Raw genomic sequence first — 23,542 nt, 5'->3', positions numbered from 1 at the left:
GGTGGTGGCGATTGGCTTAAAGGATTTAAGTGATTATATTAAAAAATTCTCAAATAATAGGAGCTAATCCAAATGCTTTCAGGATGATTCCGGCTAAGAGAATAGTTTATATTAAAGCTGGTTTGAGTATTGGTTGATTAAATAGGTGTGGATTTAGAATTATAAGGATTAAGTATAACACTATTATTCTACCTGGATTTTTTAGTCAAAGAAGCTCATGTTAATCTCTGTTGCAAAATTTGTGAACAAGAAAAATAACTTGATGTGATAAAATGTTCATAAATAACCTAAATATAATTATTGAAAACAAGTAAATTACATAGATGTAAATAGAATAAGAGTGGGGTTTTTTTTTTAGATAAAACTTATTAGCAATAATTATGTGATATGTGTACTTAAATATAGCTCCCCCAAAATAAAATATAATTTTTAAAAAACACAAAAAAATAGTTTCTCAAAAAATCTTGGTAACTTAAAATCTTAAGAGTTTTGCCATGTTAAGTAGTGAGTCAAGTTAAATCTGTTGAATATATAGATAATTGAATATATACAAATAAGATAAAATATGGTTAATGTAAGAAACAGTCAAACCTGTAAGGAATTTTTGTGAGTTTATTTGGGCCAAACTGGCAACAATTGCCAGTAGCAGAATCTCAACAGATTGAGATAATGCTCTGGAGCACATATGTCAAACACAAAGCCCAAGGGCCAAATCCAGCCCGCCAGGCCTTGCAATGTGGCCCACACCGCGCTGTCATCACTGCACTCCGATGTCAGTTTATGACATTGTCAGTTTATGACTGTTCAGTAAACCATTCGGCCCGCGATTTAGGCTGGATTTTGGCCCCTTCTCTGATTGAGTTCGACACCCCTAATCTGGAGGATGGGAGTTTTTCACCTTGTTTTATACATGTAATCAAAGAGGACACCGTAAGTGGGTTACCTGAAATTCGTTGGTGATAGATTAGGGAGGTGGGTGAAAGCAAAGTGGGGAGGGAACCTCTAGGATTGTATAAAAAGTATTATGTTAGACACAAGCTCCTTTTACAAGGGTGGGCACCGGATAGTTAGCAGTCCACAATTAACAGGATAACAGTTCCAATGTGGGAATTTGTGGTCTTTGCCCTGATGCAAAGGTGGTTCCCTGAGGGGTCTGGAAAAGGGAAGTTATCCTGACATTCCCAAGGTATGTTTATCATAGATGCAAAGCAATAGACTCAGGCAAGGTCAAAGTTGATCTTTGTCTGAGAAGATGCCCGCCTAGGGCATGACTACCCCCCCCCCACAGACTGCTTTTTAATTTAAAAAATTTTAATTTCAGACCACCCTTTGTGGTTACTTTAGGTCTCTGAATTTGCAAGGCTGCCACGCAGGCCTTCCCTCAGCTTGTCAGGTTAGCATGAGACCCCTTTTCATCCACAATACTGAGACATTAATTGTCAAATAAGACTGTTTATCTAATTTTGATTTCTAATTGCAGAGAAACTAAAAAATAAATTTGGATTTATTTTGATTCCGGTCAAGGGCATGTACCTTGGTTGCGGGCACATCCCCAGTGGGGAGTGTGCAAGAGGCAGCTGGTCGGTGTTTCTCTCTCATTGACGTTTCTAACTCTCTGTCCCTCTCAATTCCTCTCTGTGTAAAATCAATAAAATATATTAAAAAAAATTATTTCCTATCCTATGTCATCAGGTCTTTGACTGTTTAGGTAAACCAAGTCTTAATATTAAAAGAGCTAAATTTCGAGGCACTGTGTTTTTGTTTTTCCCTGCTTCTGTGCCCTCTGCCACAACCATGCTTCGTCAGATCCTCAACCAGGCCAAGAAGCACCCTAGCTTGATGCCCCTTTTTGTATTTATTGGAGATGGGGGTACTGGAGCAGGGCTGTATGTGACACGGCTGGCATTGTTCAATCCAGATGTCTGTTGGGACAGAAAGAACAACCCAGAACCCTGGAACAATCTGGGTCCCAGTGAGCAATACAAGTTCTACTCAGTGTTTTCTCATAATTAGATTTGTTGAAGGCAGACAGACAAGAACAGAGCCAATATGATGGGCCAGGTACAAAAGGTCATGAGTGCCCTGGAGCCCACCTCTTCCTGTTCCACCCTGGGTTCCAACCCTTTCCTGTTCCTCCCCTCAAAAGGATCCCCATCCCTTCATGTGTTGCTGCTCTCCATCTCCGTCTGCGGAGTCAACCCGGTTGGGTCCTTTCTCCCTTCCCCTCTCCTTTAATTCTGATTCCTCTACCTCTGCAATGAGTCCCCACTGGTTACTGGGGAATAAACCTTCCTTTAATATGTAAAAACAAAAAACAAAAACACACAACAACAAAAGGTCACCAGGATGGAAAGCCCCAGGTGCCTAGCAATGGAAAATCAATTGTAGGGTGGGACCTTGTCCCCATGGCGACTTTCCCTCTCCTGGCCTGTCACTGGTCTTGAGGTTTGGATCTCCTGACCTTTCCTCCCTAAATAACACCTAGGCCTCAGCTGTATTTCAGCTCCAGGCCCAGATAAACAACAAAACCAGCCACAACTGACTTCAGGACCAGCGGCATGGAATAATGACCCCCTGCCCTGGTGCTGGCCAATCAGTGGAGACTACAACCCTGAAGAGCCATACCTGGAAAGCTACTGAGCTCTTCCCCAGGAACTCCCCTAAAATATCTACCCTTAAAACCCTTAGAACAGAGGGCCCAGTGGGCTCTCCCTCCTGGAAATGTGCCCATGTCTCCTCCACCCCAACTCCTGATGTTTCCATTTGTTTCCTCATTCCCCAAATCCAAGGGCCCTTCCTTTACCCCTATAATTTATTTCCTAAACTCATTTCTTGTAGAAATTACTTCTACCTCTGTGATTTTACCAAGTAAATGTTCTCTTACAGTTTGGGTCTTGGATCTGAATTCTTTTCTTATCCAGAGCGCATGTACGGAGGTTGCTGACCCCAGGTTGTAAGGTCTGACACCACTAATCCTACACCTGATGCCCTTCCCATCGCCGATAACAGATTGGGATTATGCATCGTTAGGAAAGTGATGACAGGTGAAATGCTGTTCCCAGTGAATCAAATCACTGTGTATGTGATGTCAGCAAGTCTTATTTCTGATTATGTTAACCTTAGTAACTTGGTTACGGGAATGACTGCCAGTTTTCTTCACTATCAAGTTACTATTTTTCTCTTTGTTATTAATAAACATCTATTTTGGGAGATTATGCAAATTCCTGCTTCTCCTTGAAGTCATCACCCATTAATTTGAGCACCTCTCTGTGGATCTTGCCTGCAGAAATTATTGCTGTGGGTGCTTATGGGGAATTAAGTACTTCCCTCATTCCTTCCACATTTATTAGTAGGAATTCTTATGCAAGAAACCGGTTTGGCTCAGTGGATAGAGCCTCGGCTTGCGGACTAAAAGGTTCCGGGTTTGATTCCGGTCAAGGGCATGCACCTTGGTTTCGGGCACATTCCCAGTAGGGGATGTGCAAGAGGCAGCTGATCAACGATTCTCTCTCATCGATGTTTCTAACTCTCTATCCCTCTCTCTTCCTCTCTGTAAAAAATTCAATAAAAATATAAGAAAGAAAGAAAGAAAGAAAGAAAGGAAGGAAGGAAGGAAGGAAGGAAGGAAGGAAGGAAGGAAGGAAGGAAGGAAGGAAGGAAGAAAAATAGTTGTGTCCTCGAAGGAAGGAAGGAAGGAAGGAAGGAAGGAAGGAAGGAAGGAAGAAAAATAGTTGTGTCCTGGCTGGGTGATTTGGTTGTCTGGAGCTTTATCCCATACACCAAAAGATTGCAGGATTTTAATCAGAAAGGAAATATGCACCCCTATGTTCACAGCAGCACAGTTTACAATAGCTAAGATTTGGAAACAGCCTAGGTGCCCGTCAGCAGATGACTGGATCAGAAAACCATGGTACATCTACATAATGGAATACTATGCTGCCATAAAAAAGAAGGAATTCTTACCATTTGCAGCAGCATGGATGGAAATGGGGAACATTATGCTGAGTGAAATAAGCCAGTCAATGAAAGAAAAATACCACATGATCTCACTCATTTTTGGATAATAAAGAACATTATAAACTGATGAACAAAAAGATAGATACAGAGGCAGTAAAGCATCAAACAGACTGTCAAATTTCAGAGGGAAGGTTAGGGAGAGGTGGGGGAGATAAGAGATCAACCTAAGGACTTGTATGCATGCATATAAGCATAACCAATGAACACAAAACACTGGGGGGGGGGGTGAGGGAATGTATGGGAGTGGGAGGGGGTCAAAGGTAAGATATGTACACATGTAATACCTTAATAAAAAAAATGAAAAGGAAAAATAAGGTTGCAGGTTTGATCCCCAGTCAAGGCATTAGGGGAGGCAACAGATCAATGTTTCACATCTCTATGTTTCTCTCTAAAAATCAATAAAACTGCCGAAACCGGTTTGGCTCAATGGATAGAGCGTCGGCTTGGGGACTGAAAGGTCCCGGGTTCGATTCCGGTCAAGGGCATGTACCTTGGTTGTGGGCATATCCCCAGTAGGGGGTGTGCAAGAGGCAGCTGGTCGATGCTTCTCTCTTATCGACATTCCTAGCTCTCTCTTTCTCCCTTCCTCTCTGTAAAATATCAATAAAATATATTTAAAAATAAAAAAATAAAAATCAATAAAACTATGTCCTTGAGTAAAGATTAAAAATAAATAGTTGTCTTTTACCCTTCCTTCCTTCCTTCCTTCCTTCCATTATTTATTTATATTAATACTAGAGGCCCGGTGCACGGCATTCGTGCACTTGTGAGTGGGGATCCCTCAACCCAGTCTGTGCCCTTTTGCAGTCTGGGACCTCTCCAGGGATGTCCTCCTGCCAGCCACGGCCTGGATTCTGGCTGAGCGGCATTCCCTCGGTGGGAGCATTCTGACCACCAGAGGGCAGCTCCTGTGTTGAGTATCTGCCCCCTCGTGGACAGTGCGTGTCATAGCAACCCTGTCATTTCGCCATTCAGTTGATTTGCATATTAGGGTTTTATTATATAAGATGGTCTGGAGGATACTTATTTTATTTGTTATTTGGGTGTGTGATCTGAGAGCCTGTGGGAACCCTAATCAGAGTACACTAGATGATCAAGGCCAACTTGCCATACGCATGTGTGCAGGCAAGGATGTAAGCTGTTTATGCTAATGTAGCATGAGTGTCAGGAACTGGCACAAGGTCTCTTGTTTGAGCGTGTATATAAGTTGCCACTGACCAGTCAGGTGGGCAGGGTCTCTTTGAAGAACTACTTTGTCTGATGGTTCCTATACTAGCAATGGCTCCTTGGTCTACGGTAAAGTGTCTCCTACATAAGCCTGTGACTTCTCGTGTCTTCTCCATCTAATACCTGGCGTCTGAAGACCTGTGCTCCCACAGTTGGTGTCATGGAGCAGGATCAAGGGACCAGTGCTTCCACAGAGCCAAAATCTCAATCCTGACAACGCAGGAAAAGTCTGAATAGTATCACCAAACAGAAACCCACTTTGCTGACTTAAGCCAAAGGGTATGAGGAAGGGACATGCTGGTTGGCAAGGCTGGAGAACCAGCCTGGAAAGGGGCAGGGACCCAAGGCAGTGGCCACGGGCAGGACTGACTCTGGAGGGCCGCTGCTGGTAGGGACAGCACTTGCTGTCTTTAGGTTCTCTGTCATTCCAATCAGGAAAGTCTGGAGGAAGTGTCTGCCCTTGGCTGGGCAAGGCAGAAGGCTAATGGTATTCATGCCCGACTATATCCATGGGGAAGAGAGGAAATAGATGCTAGGTAGCTGGGAACCACCCACCTTTCAGTCCCCTGAAAATCAACCCTCCTCCTTGCCCTGTCCTCAGGAATCAATGTTGAAGCCCGGTTTCTCCCCTCCCCTCCCCGCCCCCCTTCCCAATCAACCAGACCAGAAGCAATATCAGTGGGTTGTTCCACTTGGCGAAATCCCTGCCTGTAACCCCACTCGGAATAAGTTCAGGGTCATCTCCGACCCCACCACAAAGTTTGAAGAAAACAAAAAAGAACTCTATGATATGATGTGTATTAGAAAGGCCAGGGATCCAGTACCTGGGTCAGCATTCTGGTCCCCTTGGCCTTGACCAAATATCTTCATGGCTCTGGCTGGGGTGCCTGTCCCACTGTGAAATGGGTCTAAGTGGCCTTAATAATCTCTATGAGGCTACAAATCTGTAATTAAGATTTTTTTAAAAAAATGTATATCCCATACTTCTACTCCCTCCCGTCCCCACCCCCTCAATGAGATTCTGATTTACCGTATTAGCTCTGAGGGCAGCCTGGTCACTGTGCGGTTCAAAGACTCCCTGGTGAAACTAACATGAAGCGAGGTCTGAGAACCAGTGCCTTAGCTCCTGCTTCTCAGACTTCAGAGCTGTCCGCATCACCCGTAGGTCATGTTCAAACACGCCGCTGGGCCTTGCCCACCCCCGGGAGATTCTGACTCCCAGGACTGGGGTGGGGCCTCCTCCTGGCATCTCTAACAAGCTCCCAGGTGATGCAGACTCCAATGGTCCCTGGCTTCGGAAGCCAATTTGACAGCTGTTTCTCCTTCGTGGGAAACTAAGTGGGAAACACTACGTGGTGAAGTGACTCGCTCAAGGTCTCTCTCCATGCCCTATCTCCTCACTCCCAATCTCAGGCATTCTTTCCTGGTCCACTGCCTGCGGTGCCACCAATGCCATCCTGAGCGGGTTGCGGGGAGAGGGAGAAAGGGGGCTGCCGAGGGGAGGGGCCGGTTTCCGTTTAGGGGAAGGCCTTCTGGAAGCTGCCCCCTCCCCTCCCGACGGTGCCCACACGGAGGTGGGGAGACGGGCAGGCTGGCAGCGCCGCTGCAGGAGTCGCGGTCCCCGAATTCCCCACCCGGTGGGTCCCAGACAGAAGTCAGGGGCGCGCGCGCAGCCAGGAGTCGTCCATGGGGACCCGCAGGGAGAGGGTTTCGGTCTCCACCCGCGCGCTCCCCCTCTCCCGAGCCCCACCCACAGGTGACCTGGCGCGGACAAAGGGTGACACCAATCCGCGGTGAGGGGGTGGGGGGAGGCGGGGGGCCGGGTTTGGGCGCCGCGAGGATAAAGGGGCCGCGCGCCTGGCCCCGGCTAGGGTTTCTGCGTTCCGGCTCCCGGCCATGTACTGGCTCCACGGCGCCGCGAGTCTGGGCTACTTCGTCCGCAGGTCAGTGCGGGGGCCTGGGGGGGCGGTGGTTCCCCTGGTGGCCATCCTGGGGAGCCAAGGCGGACGTCGCGAGGGTCTCCCCCCCGCCCCCCCCCTCCCAGCCCGGGTGTCCGGATCCGTGTAACTATGGGCTCCCGGGGGGTGAGCGCGGGTCCCCAGTCATCGCCGCGGAGCCGGGAGGGAAGTCAGCGCCCGGGTTGGGGGGAGCGCCCGGGCTCTGCAGGGGTCCGAAGGGGTCCGAAGGGCGCGACACCCTGTCCCTTGCACTTTGGGGAAGGGCGCCCCTTCTGCTCCCCGGCCCCCCGCCCCCATCCCCTCTTCAGGTAATAGGGGCGGGGGCGCGGGAGTTATCTTAAAATCGGTTTATCCGCCATCTCCCCGGAGGGTGGGATCCCACCTTTCCACCGGGAACCTGAGCCTGGCTGAAACCGGCCCGAGACCGGCGTGGGGCTCCAGGCTCCGAGGCTTCCCGGGTGCCCCTCCCGGGCAGGGGTGCCAGACCTCCTTCCGAGACTCCGCTCCCTCCTGGCTCTCGTGATCTCTCGGATCGCCCTTTTCCAGCTCCTAATGGAACCTTGAGGATGACCGAGAAGAGCTGCTAAATTCTTCCCACAGTCTAATTGGGTGGTCCCATCATCGCCCCTTTTCCAAGGATGGAGAAACTTGAGGTTTGGCGTGGTAGTGGACACAGGTTCACACAGGGAGGCGGTGCGGCGCCTGACCTAGAGCCCTCCAGGCCGATCCGGCCCGTCCCCTCTTCCCCCATAAAGCCTGGAGGAAGATGCCCCCTGCGCAACCTACAGAGTTTCCTCTTTGACCTAAGTATCTGATCACATCTCTTCTCTGGAGAAGAGAGGGAGTGGCGGAAGGAGGGTTGAAACTCACTGAAACTGGTTTCCTCCCCTCTTCGCTTAGTGTCTAGCGGATTAAGGTCGGGCCACTTAATCCTGTGAAACGGAATAAGGATCCCAGCTTCAGGAAGTTAGGTGAGAGTTCAGGAAGGCAGGCGCTTTTCAACTCCCAGGAGTTATCAGGTGCCTGGTTTTGCCTTGGGTTTTTACTTCCGTGTTTCCCCGAAAATAAGACACCCTCCGAAAATAAGACCTAGCGCATGGAAAGATAAGGCATCCCCTGAAAATTTGACCTAGCGCAACTTTGGGAGAAAATAATTAATATAAGACACTGTCTTATTTCCGGGGAAACAGGGTAGTAAGAAAACACGTGTTATTTCACGAACCAGAAGAGTGACAGCTGAGACTGCTTTGCAAATGTGTTTGATAAGCATGATTGGTGTTTAAAACAGAATAAGGTGTGGGAGAATCCAGGGGACGTGAAGGTGAGCCTGGTCAGCAGTGCCCTGTATTGATTTCAGACAGGAAAGGAGAGAGAGGGGGGCGGGGGAGATATCAGTTTATTGTTCCACTTCTTTATGCTCTCATTAGTTGATTCTTGTATGTGCCCTGACTGGGGATTGAACCTGCAACCTTGTCTATTGGGACGATGCTTCTAACCAACTGAGCTACTTGGCCAAGACTGGACACTTTTTTTTTTCCTCCAATGGAGAACCACTTTTGCTCAAAGAATGAGAAACTATGGTTATTCATATCTGGAGAATTAGAATTTTCTAAAACAACAACAAGTGAATCTGTGACTTCAAGGAAAAAACTAATGGCATTTGTTGCCAATTAACTTGTATCCACCACCGTGAGCCTGAGACTTTCTCAGTATTTAAAGATAGAGAGTAAGATTTTGATATTGTATAGTGAAGTGCTTTTAACATTTGGAAGCTCTGCATAATTCCCTGAACCAATATTTTCCAAAAGACCAATGCAGGAAATTACAAAACCAGGTAGGGGTAACAAATCAATTCAAAGCATTAAATAGACCAGTGGGTTTCAATATACTGGGTTCTGAAAATTTCATTGATATGGCTTCTGTTCTTATGGCAACTAACCTTTAAGAAACTATCATGTGTTGAGTTTTGGACATTAAAAACTAGTATCTGGAATGATCTGAAAGGCTTTTTAAAGACCAAACCCTTTTCCCACTATTTTGTTGTGTGTGTATGTATTTTCTTCATATATTTCAATCAAAACAACAGATCAAGGCCAAAGGCAAATGTTAATATGTTCTTTGGATTTAAATGAATTAAGATGTTAAACATTTCTCACCCAGCTGGAGTTGCTCAGTGGTTGAATGTCGACCTATGAACCAGAAGGTCACAGTTCGATTCCTGGTCAGGGCACCTGCTCAGGTTGCCGGCTCAATCCCCAGTGTGGGCTGTGTAGGAGGCAGCCAATGGATGATACTCTCTCATCATTGATGTTTCTATCTCTTCCTCTCCTTTCCTCTCTGAAATCAATAAAACTATATTAAAAAAACACACACACACATTTCTCAGTTTTGCTTTCTAATACAGCAAAATATTCTTAGATATAAGCCACATAAAGAAAAGCTCTTTATAGCCCTCAATTTTTAAGAGTATAAAGGAGTCCTAAGACCAGGAAACTTGAGAACTGCTGCCTTTTACGTATTAACTTGAACTTGCAGTAGCAATATAATCGTGACTTAGAAAAGCTATATGCTGTAGGTGGTTAGAAATGTTTTGTTTTGCTTCTGTTTTTAAAGGCCATGCAGCGTTAAAGCAATCCCATAATAGGGACACTAGTGCCGCTTGGTGGTTAATAATTGGGTCCAAGAGGGGTGGTGGCTGCCATGGGTTAATTTGATAGTGCAGTAAACACTCCACACTAGTGAGCATCAAATGTTAGCTAGTAACACTGGTGAAATATGATGTATTAACTCAATTATGAATTGTACACTAATAATAATTAGTATACTAATAAATTTAATAATAATATGAATTATTTAATTAAAAAGTTTTATATTCAATTAGAAATTTGTACCTTCATGCTTTCAAACCCTTAAAGAAGGAAAAGAAGAGATGAATAGAGTTGTACCTATTTCATATTTTCAAGGTTTGCCTTTCCCTGACTGTAGTCTCCTCAACCTTTAAAAACAAACAAAAAGCAAACCTTTTAAATTGTTGCCATTTACTTTGTTTTTGGGATTGAGAACTCTCTTTGAGTTCCAACTGTTCTGGTAAATCTAATTTCTTGGCTTCCTCGTGATCCCCTTGAACTTGCTAAAAGAGGTGACTTTGAGAATCAAAGTTCTTACCTGGACTCAGATGTCAAGATTGGCTGAAAAACGATCTCCCAAAGGTCTCCTGAGGGAGGCTTGAAGAGAAGCTTGGGCCTTTTCTGTAACATGGCACACCCTGGATGCCTCCCTTCCAATCCTGACCCTGAGCATGGAGCCAGAGGTGTGTCAGTGAGAGTTCTCTCCTGCTTGTTTGGGAAAGTTAGCTGGGACCAAGGGCCTTGGGAACTTTGTAGGACTCTATCTGATACTGGGGAATAAGCCACTGATCTGACAGATGTCCCCATGCTTACACCCACCTTATTTCTTTCTTTGTCCTAAAGAACTAAACCTTTTATGGCTCATAAAAGGGTGTTAAAGCATATGTTTTCAGAAGGTAGGTTCCCCCCTCCCCCCTATAATTTGGACTTTAAGGATTACAAGAAAGCTGCTACCTCTGGCATTTTATTATTTAAAATTTTTTTAATTAAAATATATTTTATTGATTTTGTACAGAGAGGAAAGGAGAGAGATAGAGAGTTAGAACATCGATGAGAGAGAGTCATCGATCAGCTGCCTCTTGCACACCCCCTACTGGGGATATGCCCGCAACCAAGGTACATGTCCTTGACCAGAATCGAACCCGAGACCCTTCAGTCCCCAAGCTGACGCTCTATCATTGAGCCAAACTGGTCTCGGCTACCTCTGGCATTTTAATTTAGAATTACTGTTATCTACTCAAGACACTGAGTTGAGTGTGGCAGTAGGCTAAATTCAGATCCTAAACTGGAAATGTTTTCAACTGTGGTTACCTTTTCTCCTTTCATGGTGTACAATATACAATGGTTGAAATCTGGGTTATCTCTTTTGAGGGTACAGCACCAGAGTCGGCTCTGAAGGTTCATCTGCCAGTTCTGCTGGAAGTCTTACAACTGAGGGAAGTAGAGGCCACGGGGCTGTTTGCAAGTGCTAAAGGCTTGACACTAGAAGGTGGGAAGTTTGCAAGTTGTGGGGCTCTGATTTACTCCTGTGACATGCCTACCTTGTTGCTGGGGATGGAATGGGGAAAATGGAAGCCCTGTATGCATTGTCCAGTCTCAATCTATGTATGATTGGACCATCTTTTTTTTTTTTTTTAATATATTTTTATTAATTTTAGAGAGGACAGAGATAGAAACATCAATGATGAGAGAGATTTATTATCCCCCTCCTTCCTACATGCTCCCTATTAGGAGTTGAGCCCGAAACCCAGGCATGTGACCACCTGATTCATAAGTCAATGATCAACCACTGAGCCACTCCAGCAGAGCTAATTGGACCATCTTGATTGACCTCTTGAGGCTAGAACTGATTTCAGGGTCAGTCAGTGCAAAAGTTGAAGGAGAGGAGGAGCCAGACTGAAATAAAATATGCATGATCTGAGAAGAAAATAGATTTTTCTAAATGATTCTTCCTAAAGTGATGGCATTGAAACAGAAATTAGTCACAGCTTACTGAATATTGCTGGGGGCCATTTTACCCTAATCATCTGCTTTTCTAGTCTGGTTCATTCAAGGTAACATTTGAGTGTTACAGAGCACTATGTTATTGTTATTGTTAAAATATATTTTATTGATTTTTTTACAGAGAGGAAGAGAGAGGGATAGAAATTTAGAAACATCAATGAGAGAGAATCATCGATCAGCTGCCTCTTACATACCCCCTTTATATCTAAGGTACATGCCCTTGACCGGAATCGAACCTGGGACCTTTCAGTCCACAGGCTGATGCTCTATCCACTGAGCCAAACCGGTTTTGGCATGTTATTGTTATTTTTAAAAGCATATTTTTATTGATTTCAAAGAGGAAGGGAGAAGAAGAGAGATATAGAAGCATGAATAATGAGAGAATCATTGATCTGCTGCCTTCTGCATGCCCCAGCATGTGCCTCGACTGGGAATCAAACCTTGACCTGGTTCATAAGTCAATGCTCCACCACTGAGCCGTGCTGATTAGGCGGCACTGTGTTATTTAACGTGGGACCTATCTGTGCTCTGTGATGGAGCACAGACAGGTTGATAACAGTTGTAAGTATTAAAGCCTTCTCTAGGATCCATTGACTTAGTGTTTTTGGTGTGTATGACCTTATATGTGGTAAAGTCCGTGGTGACATGAGAGCCCAGTTGATGCCAGCATTGTACACTTCCAATTCTAAATCTCCGTCCAGCTTTTGTTTGCCTGCACTTTGCATGAGGAGTAGTTTATCCCCTTTTCACAGGGCTCTGCTCCAGTGGGCTCTTGACTGGCACACTCAGCAGTCTCTTTAGTTCAATTCATGAATCCAAAACATGGCTTTGCTTGTGAGCTGACAATTTTTTTTAATTCTTTGTTTTTGAAAATGTTACATATGTCTATTACCTCCCCCCCACCCCCATTGGCCTCTCCCTGCCCACTCCCTAGTGAGCTGACAATCTTAATGTTAATTCTGGTTAAGGAGTTTGTGTTATGAGGATTTGGGACATAAAGGTTCCACAATGAACTCTGCTCCTTTTTTCTTGCAGGGTATTTGAGAAAATGCCGGTCCTTAGGATGCTGCAGCGAGTTGTGGGCCAGATGCTGCAGAGCCCTGCCGGTGGCTACAGAGCAGCTGTCCTGCCTGGCCGGGTCCTGGGCACCTCCTCTTGGCACATTCCAGCAGATGCCAACTTCCACTCTGGGTCTCTATCTGGAACAGACCGGCCACCACGGGTCTTAATTACAGGTTGAGTTTGTGGCTTGATTATTTTATCTTCTGTGCAGCTTCTGCATGGTTGTGCATTTGTTTTTGGAATGTTTGACATGCTTTCAGAGAACATTTATTAATCATAGACTATCTTTTCTGCTTTTGACTTCCTCCAGAATATTGCAAATCTTTGATCTTTATTTCATCACTGTTGCCAGCTCTTGTTTTCCCTGCCATAATTTTTGTTGTTAATCCTCACCCAAGGATGTTTTACCCATTGGTCTTCAAAGAGAGTGGAAGGGAGGAAGGGATAGGGGAAAAGAGAGAGAGAGAAACATTAATGTGAGAAAGGCACATCGATTGTTTGGCTCTTGCACTTGCCCTAAAGGGAGTCAGGGATTGAATTTGAACCCAGGTATGTGCCCTTGATCTGGAATCAAAGACTCTAACCATTGAATTTCACCAGTCAGGGCTCCCTGCTATAATTTTTAATTATCTGAGGGAGGAACTAGGTAGCTGGGGGACCAAAAGCTGTTGTGGTCTCAGTTCTACTGCCTTGGCTTTTAGTCATGATCCTTATTACATCCCTCACAGTGTGTGTGTGTGTGTGTGTGTGTGTGTTCCTTTTACTGCTTCTTTCTCTTCTGCTGTGAATGGGTTTCAAGTGTTGTGGGTTCCCCTCTGCACTTTGCTCTCTGATTCGCTCAGCTTGTTGTCTGCTGCTTTACTCCCTCCTACGTCCACCAACAAAGCATCTTCCAGGGCCCATGTGAGCATCATTGGGCCTGGTTTCAGTCCCATGTTAACCTGTGTTTATAAGAAATCCTACTTCCTGTTTCTTCCTGCCTCATTCATTTCTCCCAAATGAAATTTATGGCATGTTCCTTCAAATGTGCTCCCAGCCCCACCAACTCTCCCATTTCTATCAGTGACATTTTTAATGCCATTTTATTGATTTTAATGCCTTTTTGTTGACTCATTTATCTGCCCCTTTTTTCAGATACCTTCTTGGTTTGTCCCCCCTCTTTCTCCTTTCACATCCCACTCCAGTTTTGATGGAGGATGGGGTTCTGGGAAACCTCACCAGAGACTGAGACAAACTATATATTTGTCTGAGTGTTTTGGCACTAGTAGTAGACAAGCTTCAGAGCGATCGGATAATGAAGGCAAAGCTGGGAACAAACTTCTGGCCCCAAGAGCTAGGAGGTTGTCTGGCTTTCTTGTGATTTTTCTCTTCTTACACCCTTTCTTCCCTCCAGCGACTTTGTGCTGGAGAGAGGTTTGTCTCTGGAACTAATCTTAGCTATATCAATTTCTGTCTTCACTTGGAGGAGGTAATTCAATTCTATCAGTCCAACCTGGGATTTTATCTAATTAGATAAGATTATAACTATAGCCTTATTTCATTATTCCATTCTGGGAATTATTGCTTTGGTTAGATTTGGATTAAAGTTTTACTTTTCCCCCCCCTTTTCTTAGGGGGTCTTGGCCAGCTTGGAGTGGGGCTTGCTACCTTATTAAGGTAAGAACCCTAAAAGCAGAAATTTGAAATCTGAGTTCTTGAGTATAGGACCTTTGTATTTGGTACCATTTAATCTGTCCTCCCCCTTCCTATTTTTAAGATGGCATATCTACAGTGGCTGTTTAGAATATATTTCCTTTGGCCTCTTAATATCATAGACACTGTGGCAGGTCTTTTGGCTCAACATCTCCCACACTGGTCCTTTGCGCCCTCTCTTTTCTCACTTAGACAGAGTAAGACACCTAACTCTAAATGAATCACTTGATTTTTAGATGTTTAGGGGCAGAGGGAAGTATGACAAGGAATAGTGTTGGATTTAGAGGGAGCGGGATGAAAAAATAAGAGCAAGAAGAGAAGAATGGGGGGGGGGTGAGATAAACTTATGGGTACAGAGAAGAAATTGATGGCAAATATAGGGATGCTAAGGGGTGGAAGTAGGAACAGAAGATGGGGCTGTGAAAGGGAGAGGGAGGCCTGAGTGTGGTCAGAACTGATGGTGTGTGTGTTTGGAAAGAAGAGGGAGAAAAGGCATGGGGGAAGATAAGGGGGATTCAGAGGCTGATTGCAAGTTATAGTTCTTAATTGAAAGACTGTTTTCATAGAACCAATTATATCCTAGCTGTACCAACTCATGTGTATTGATTTTCCCTTTAGGGAACACTTTGGGACGGAAAATGTGATTTTGACTGACATAAGAAAACCCTCCGACCAGGTGTTCCATAGTGGTGAGAGATCATTGCTTTTGTTTTTATCTTTACTTTCCAAAGTGCAGTTAGGGAAACAGCTCATGGAATCTGTGTGCCACAGCTCTTAACCAGGCATGTGCATTAAAGGAGAAGTATTGAGGCACATATGTGTCCTTGGTAGTTCTGTAAAATGTCTATAGTCATGCTGCTGCTCATTCAAGTGTGACAAGAATATGAGAGTGCTGAATGTAAAGTTTTTAATAACATCTTTGGCTATCACGTGGAGTAGTATCTTTGGAATAAAAACATTGATTACTGTCCTTTTAACATATATATATTGATTGATTTTAGAGAGGAAGGGAAAGGGAGAGGGAGAAAGATAGAAACATCAATAATGAGAGAGAATCATTGATCCTGCATGCCCCCTACTGGGGATGGAGTGCGCAACCTGGGCATGTGCCCTGATGGGGAATCTAAATGCAATCTCCTGGTTCATAGGTCGATGTTCAACCACTGAGCCACACCAGCCAAAACAGCATTTCCTGTTTTGTTTTTTTTGTTTGTTTGTTTTTTAGTTTTTAGTTTTTAGTTAACTTATTGGATCAGAGAACCAGCAAACAAAACTCAAATCCTATAATGAGGAACTTTAAAATTTTTGAGAAATTAATCCTCATATTTCAACATAGACTTGCTCTTAATCTACTGTGTATACACACACACACACACACACACACATGCACATACACACAAAAAAAATCTCAAACTCTCCTAACTCCACTAAATCAGAAATACTTTTATAATGTCTTCTAGTTCTTTCTGGTTCAATACCATTCTTTTGCTGTTTATGGAGGGGAAGAACGGTAATTTGCTATAATGGGAAAATTGGCATTGAATAAAATCAGTTTTACCTCCAAATTAACAGGGTACTATAAATTCATGATTTGTGGTTCTTCTATACTAGTGATTTTCAACCTTTACATCTCATTGTACACATAAACTAATTACTAAAATTCTGTGACACTCTAAAATATATATTTTTGCCTATCTGACAAAAAGAATAGTTATAATTTTGATTCATTCATACCAGATGGCTATTGTTGTGTTGGCTGTTGCATTTAAAAAAAATATATTTTTATTGATTTCAGAGAGGAAGGGAGAGAGGAGAGATAGAAACATCAATAATGAGAGAATCACTGATTGGCTGCCTCCTGCATAAGGATGGCACTGGTTACCCTGGCATGTGCCCTTGACTGGAATCAAACCTGGGACCCTTTAGTCTGCAGGCTGATGCTCTATCATCCATTGAGCCAAACTGAATAGGGCCGTTTTTTTTTATTTGACAATCCAAGGAAAAAGAGGTCAGGTCCCCAGACTAAAGAGCATGTTTTAAAAGTTCTTGTGGCATATTGGTTGAAAATCACTGTTCTGTACCACGGTATTTTGTTTTGGTTTTTAAACCCATTTCTCTTCTTCCTTTAAAAATATGTTACTTTTAAGCAGAGTGAAATCACTCTGCATGTAGGGTTGATGTTAACAATGATGACTGGAGCCAATTGCCTGGTTGTGACCATATTTCTCCAACTTACTCTGATTCTGGCAAGTTCTTAACCTCTCTGTGCCTCCGTATCTACCTCAAAGGCTGTGTGAGAGCTACATATGCAGAAAGCCCTTAGAGCAGTGCCTGCAAGTCTGAGTCCTTAGAAGCATTAGCTGTTGTCAGCTGTGAGGCGGTTGTGGTTGGTGATTCTTCCATAAATAAAATGCCCAATAGTGTCGAAGTGGTTCAGTTACCAAGTTGGTATTAAAGGAATTCACAAGTCAAGGAGTGGGGAGGACCATTTAGTTTTTAAAACCCCGAACTTCTCACTTCTGTGGCTTCACCATGTTCCTTGTAGGCCCATTTATTTATTCCGACGTTCTGGATTACAAGAATCTCCGAGAGATAGTGGTAAATCACCGCATCACCTGGTTGATTCACTATGGCGCTTTGCTCAGTGCGGTCGGAGAAAAAAACGTATCCTTGGCAAAAGCAGTAAATATCACCGGTAAGTCTCTGGGTCTTGCCCAGTATGACCTGTTTGTCGATTTTTCCAGTTCTTCAGCAAGAGTTTGTTCAGTTGTGATACTGTGATGTTGGTTTCAGGATTGCATAATGTTCTGGACATCGCCTTGGAACACAATTTGCGATTGTTTGTGCCCAGCACGATCGGAGCTTTCGGACCTACTTCTCCCCGGGACCCAACCCCTGATCTCTGCATTCAGAGACCCAGGACGATCTACGGGGTCTCCAAGGTCCACGCCGAGCTCATGGGAGAGGTACGCATGGCAAGATGACTCCGTGTTTTCATTTTTGTTCTTTTGCCTCAGACACCTGCTGGTTTATCCTTGGAGCGACTTCCCCTTCCCCATCCCAGCCCCCCAAAATGCTCATAAACTGATTATGTTTGCAAAACGGCATGTACAGATAGCTCCACAAGAATGCCCCTGCCCTCAGCCATATGGTACCACTCAACACTTCCTAGAGGCTGCTCAAAGGGCATTTGCTGCCCTTTTATTTGTTCCGTTCTTCTCCCATTATTGGTAGTTGTTGTTGGTAACTTTAAATAATATTTTAATCCTCACCTGAAGATATGTTTTTTTTTATTTTTGTTTATTAATTTTGAGAGAGAGACAGAGAGAGAGGGAGAGATAAACAATGATTGGTTGCCTCCTGCAGGGCCCATCTGGGGATTTTAAAAAAATACATTTTATTGATTTCAGAGAGGAAGGGAGAAAGAGAGAAAAACATCAATGATGAGAAAGAATCATTGATTGGCTTGCCTCATGCACACCCCTCAGTGATCGAGCCTACAACCTGGGCATGTGCCCTGGCTGGAAAACGAATCGTGACCTCCTGGTTCATAGGTTGATGCTCAGTCACTGAGCCATGCCGGCTGGGCCCAACTGGGGATGGAAACCACAACCTAGGTATGTGCCCTGCTCATCAATCAAACCAACAACTTTAGGATATATAGGATGATGCTCCAATCAACTCAGCAAACTGCCAGTGTATTCTTTTACACTCTTTGTCTTTATAACTCTCTAGCAAATTTTAGTTGGTGTCTGATCCTTCAGCTGATGTCACAGTCGTTGCTCTCCCATCACCCGCTGTCCTCCCCTGTACTCTTCCCAGTGCTGCCGTGCAGGGACCTGCTTAGGGAGAATTGTGCAGGGCAATGAGCAGGGACTCTCCCCCAGAAAAGGGTGGAAATCCCTACTGTGGGCTGAGTTACTATTTACAGTTTTTTTTTAAATATATATTTTATTGATTTTTCACAGAGAGGAAGAGAGAGGGATAGAGAGTTAGAAACATCGATGAGAGTCATCGATCAGCTGCCTCTTGCACGCCCCCTACTGGGGATGTGCCCGCAACCAAGGTACATGCCCTTGCCCGGAATCGAACCCGGGACCTTTCAGTCCGCAGGCCGATGCTCTATCCACTGAGCCAAACCGGTCCCGGAGAACTATTTACAATGTTGATGTAACCCAAGATGATGATTCTTTGAAGATAAAAGTTGAAGTTCTTTATTAAAGAAAAACGAGTCTGTTAGAAATTCTAGAGTCTTCCTTTTCTTCAGCAGAATTTTAATATAACTGCATGGGATGATATTTCAGAAAAAAGGCTGTTATTTCTTTGTATTGCTCTATCTGATTTGAAAGGTTCTTTTTAAACTAAGTTTTCTTCCTTTTGTAGTATTATTATTACCGGTATGGGTTAGACTTCCGATGCCTGAGATATCCTGGCATCATTTCGGCTGACTCTGAACCTGGAGGAGGGACAACTGGTAAGTGTTGCTTCCTATTTCTTTCTTATTAAGAAGAAAAAAAAATGTTTTTTAAAAATTGATATTTAGAGATAGAGAGGAAGGGAGAGAGTGAGAGAGGAACATCAGTGTGGGAAAGAAACATAGATAGGCTGCCTCCTGCATGGCTACTACTGGAGACTGAGCCTGCAACCCAGGCATGTGCCCTGATGGGGAATCAGAGAGCTTTTGGTGCATGCGATGACAATCATCCAACTGAGCCGCACAGACCAGAGCTTCTATTTCTTTTGTTTGTAAGATAGGCAATAGTGTGATGGATCTGCTGTCTCTTTAGAGGTATGCTCACTGAAGTTTCTGAATCCTCTCCAGGAAGTGCATCTGAGAAGCTCATGGAACACTATTGACTTACACTTGCTAAGGGCGGCTTATGCCGGTGTTGGAAACCCAGCTCAGGATGGGCCACTTGGTGCACAGTGCTGGAATCAAACGGTTAATATTCAGGAACAAATTTGTTACTCATAGTGTAGGAAGACATATTTAAAAGGAAATAAGCATCACCATGATTATTATTCATTTAGGCTCAAGCACACATTATATTTCCTAACTCCTACATTAGAATTCCTTCTCCTATGAAGGGTCCTGAGCTACACTATAACAGTTACTTGAAAAATCTGAGGGATTTTAAAAGAGGCTTTGGTTTTGGTTACTTTTATTTTTATTTATTTATTTATAATATATTTTATTGATTTTGTACAGCACATGTGTCAAACACAAGGCCCGCGGGCCAAATCCAGCCCGCCAGGCCTTGCAATGTGGCCCGCACCGCGCTGTCATCACTGCACTCCGCTGTCAGTTTATGACATTGTCAGTTTATGACTATTCAGTAAACCATTCGGCCCGCGATTTAGGCTGGATTTTGGCCCCTTCTCTGATTGAGTTCGACACCCCTATTGTACAGAGAGGAAGGGAGAGAGATAGAGAGTTAGAAACATCGATGAGAGAGAGTCATCAATCAGCTGCCTCTTGCACACCCCCTACTGGGGATCTGCCTGCAATCAAGGTACATGCCCTTGACCGGAATCAAACCTGGGACCCTTCAGTCCCCAAGCCGATGCTCTATCCATTGAGCCAAACCAGTCCCGGCTGGTTTTGGTTACTTTTAAATAGCTTTTGCCTAGTCCTGGCTGGATAGCTCAGGTGGTTGGAGGTTCAATCTCCAGTCAGAGCACATTCCAGTGAATGCGTGGCTAGGTGGAACAACAAGTCAATATTAACATTATTAATTAATTAAAACACCCTTGCCTTAGAGTGGTGCTTCTCCAAGTATGGGAACCCCTGTGTATCCCTGAGGCCCTTTCAAAGGGCCCAAGAGTCCAAAACTATTGTCATATCAAGAGTAAGCTGTTATTTACCCTTTTCACTCTCCAAGTGCACTGTGGCATTTCCCAAAGGCTGCATGATGTGCAGTAGCACAGCAGACTGAATGCAGAAGCAGATAGGGTACAGTGGTCTTCTCTTAACCAGACAGTAAAGAGATTTTTTTTTTTAATATATATTTTATTGATTTTACACAGAGAGGAATTGAGAGGGATAGAGAGTTAGAAACATCAACGAGAGAGAAACGTCGACCAGCTGCCTCTTGCACACCCCCTACTAGGGATGTGCCCGCAACCAAGGTACATGCCCTTGACCGAATCAAACCCGGAACCTTTCAGTCCGCAGGCCAATGCTCTATCCACTGAGCCAAACCGTTCTTGGCAGTAAAGAGATTTTTTTAAAGCATAAAACATGCCATTCTCCTCACTAAATTTTTTTTGTTTTGTTTGGAAAATACCTCCTTTTTCATATAGAATGTCATACATATGAATATATAATTGTCTGTTATTGTCATTTTAAAATGTAATGTTTAAACATTTTTCTCAGTTAATTCCTGATACAGTAAATATTAATATAATTCACATGAAAAATATCTCATTGGAGGTCCTCAGTGTTTTTTTTTAAAGAGCACAGAGAGGGCCCTGGTGGCATGGCTCAGTGGCTGAGTGTCAACCTATAAACCAGGAGATCACGGTTCAATTCCCAGTCAGGGCACATGCCTGGGTTGTGGTGTTGATCCCTAGTGTTGGGTGTGCAGGAGGCAGCTGACCGATTCTCTCTCATCATTGATGTTTCTATCCATCTCACCCTCTCCGATCCTCTCTGAAATCAATAAAAATACATTAAAAAAAAAGAGAGAGAGAGAGAGAGAGAGAATAGAGAGGTTCGGAGGCTAAGATGTTTGAGAACAACTGCCTTAATCCAAGAGACTCACTCATGATTTTGTTCTAAGAAGAGCCACTGACAGGACTTTTCTTTCAGACTATGCAGTCCAGATTTTCCACGATGCCACTAAGGATGGCAAGTATGAGTGCTATCTGAAACCCAGCACGAGGCTCCCAATGATGTACATTGATGACTGCCTCAGGGCCACCCTGGAAGTCATGGAGGCCCCGGCAGAGTCCCTCTCTCTTCGGACCTACAACATCAATGCCATGAGCTTCTGCCCGGAAGAGCTGGCCCAGGAGGTTCTTAAGCACATGCCGGAATTCGAGATCACGTACAAAGTGGATTCTGTTCGACAGGCCATAGGTTGGTACATCATTGCAGACCCCTTCAAACCAAGGTTAAGCTTCACTCTGCACTGAGTCCCTTGGGGACATCATCCTCGGAGGATAAGCAGAGCATGAAGCCTTCCTGGGGGTCCTGGCACCTTCCGGAGAAGGAGCTGTTGAGTCAGAGCCCTCAGACGCTGCCATTTTGGGAGATGATATCTAAAGTGGGTGGAATAGTTTCATTCCAAATAAACAGCTTGTCAGCATTTCACCATCTTACAGTTTCAACATGTAACAAGCAGACATGGCAGGAAAGGAGCCCTCGATTTTCAAATGCCGTGACCGTGTCACTCTGTGGCCCTGGGCATTTTTGCCCAGTGATCGGCAAACTCATTAGTCCACAGAGCCAAATATCAACAGTACAACGATTGAAATTTCTTTTGAGAGCCACATTTTTTAAATTTAAACTTCTAACGCCACTTCTTTAAATAGTCTTGCCAAGGCCATGATATTTTGTGGGAGAGCCACACTCAAGGGGCCGAAGAGCCGCATGTGGCAGTTTGCCTACCACAGCCTCTGCCTATAAGATTCGTATCTTATGAGTTTGTGTGAGATTTTAATAGTATGTGACAATTCACAGTGTCTGACAGTAGATGTATAATACAATCTTCTAATCTAAGAGAGTGACTGTGTATGCGCCTAGCAGCTGCTCTGGTCTGCTCAAAGGGGGAATTTCTCTTGTGGTACCTTGTATGATAGACTATTACATAAAGTGTTCTAGGCCTTTTTGCAATTCTAGAGCCTGAAAACCTTAACCTACTCTTTCTGTACCTTTTCCTAGCGGAGAGTTGGCCGATGAACTTCGATGACAGCAATGCTCGTAAGGACTGGGGATGGAAACATGATTTTGACCTTCCAGAGCTGGTGACCACAATGTTGAGCTTCCTTGATCCCGAAAGTAGAGTTGCCCAAACGAACTGAATGACTCAGAAAGAAGAGCTTGTGTATCATGGACAGCTCTCCAGGGAAGAATGTAATGACCCCAAAGTCATAGATACCAAACACCTAGAGTATCCAGAGTCGAGGCCTAATTAAACTAAATTTTAGCAGTTCTTATTGAATTGCTGGATGGAGAATCGAGTTGGCTTTAGCATTTTCAAAATGCTGTTCTGGTGGTAGAACTTCTAACTCTTTGCTGTGTGCCTAACTTGTCCAAACACTCATATTCCAGAATGAAGACTTAGGTCACAATAATTTCCATGTCCTTAAATAAGATGAAATGACTATTTCTGGGAAGGTGGAAGTTATATGACACTTTGTGTTTGATTAAATTCAATTTAAATATCACTTTTAAGTCTCTATTCTCTTGACTAGAGACAAAAGATTGTACTTTAAAGACTATATATATCAAAGATGATCCCCTATTTAAAAGTACTCTTTACATCCTATCAGAATATAAAACATGTTTGATATGTTTATTAATCCCATGTTCGTAGTGTTCAAAAGATTTTAACGCTTCTTCAAAAATTATCACTTCTCATATATTTTTCTGTAAGAAGGCGTATCTGTAGGAAATTAAGGTTAGCAAAGACGATGTAAGCACTGAAGGGTAGTGCCTCTCTTATTTTGATTGCCTTCCTGTTGGTGAGCTAAGTGGTGATCAGCAGGAGTATAATTCCCTTACCTGGCAATGTCTGCCTCCCAGAGGAGCTTATCTAAATATTCAGGTTTCTGGGCTCACCTCTTCAAGTTGACTCAAATGGGAATGGCCATCTAAGTGCCGCCAGTTGTCCTATTGCAGCTCAGGTCCACTAGTTCATACCAATTCCAAACACTATTTTCTGAGAACTTTTTTGTTACAGCCTTTGTTTTATGCACTCTTAGATTGAGGCTTCAGAAGAGCTACTCTGA

The 23,542-nt window shown here is 44.0% G+C and overlaps 1 protein-coding gene across 3 annotated transcripts; it reads left to right on the top strand.

The window, feature by feature from the left end:
* Positions 1-6,996: 6,996 nt before the first annotated feature.
* LOC311624020 (L-threonine 3-dehydrogenase, mitochondrial-like) lies at positions 6,997-22,978 on the top strand. 3 transcript variants are annotated; one of them, XM_084886780.1, is made up of 10 exons: positions 7,089-7,187; positions 11,208-11,318; positions 12,869-13,068; positions 14,509-14,551; positions 15,206-15,276; positions 17,133-17,282; positions 17,381-17,553; positions 18,971-19,061; positions 21,399-21,668; positions 22,473-22,978. In XM_084886780.1, the coding sequence occupies exons 3-10, from the start codon at positions 12,882-12,884 to the stop codon at positions 22,610-22,612; spliced, it is 1,125 nt and encodes a 374-aa protein (XP_084742906.1). In that variant the 5' UTR covers positions 7,089-7,187; positions 11,208-11,318; positions 12,869-12,881; the 3' UTR covers positions 22,613-22,978. The 3 variants fall into 3 exon arrangements, with proteins under 3 accessions (XP_084742904.1, XP_084742906.1, XP_084742905.1); XM_084886779.1 differs by having other exon boundaries at positions 7,142-7,187; positions 11,201-11,318; XM_084886778.1 differs by lacking the exon at positions 11,208-11,318 and having other exon boundaries at positions 6,997-7,187.
* The last annotated feature ends 564 nt before the right edge of the window (positions 22,979-23,542 follow it).

The sequence above is a fragment of the Pipistrellus hanaki genome (genome assembly GCF_964339955.1).
Source record: "Pipistrellus hanaki genome assembly, chromosome: 5".
Lineage (NCBI taxonomy): Eukaryota > Metazoa > Chordata > Mammalia > Chiroptera > Vespertilionidae > Pipistrellus > Pipistrellus hanaki.
Note: the sequence above shows the minus strand (reverse complement) of the source record. Positions and strands in the feature narration are given on the sequence as shown.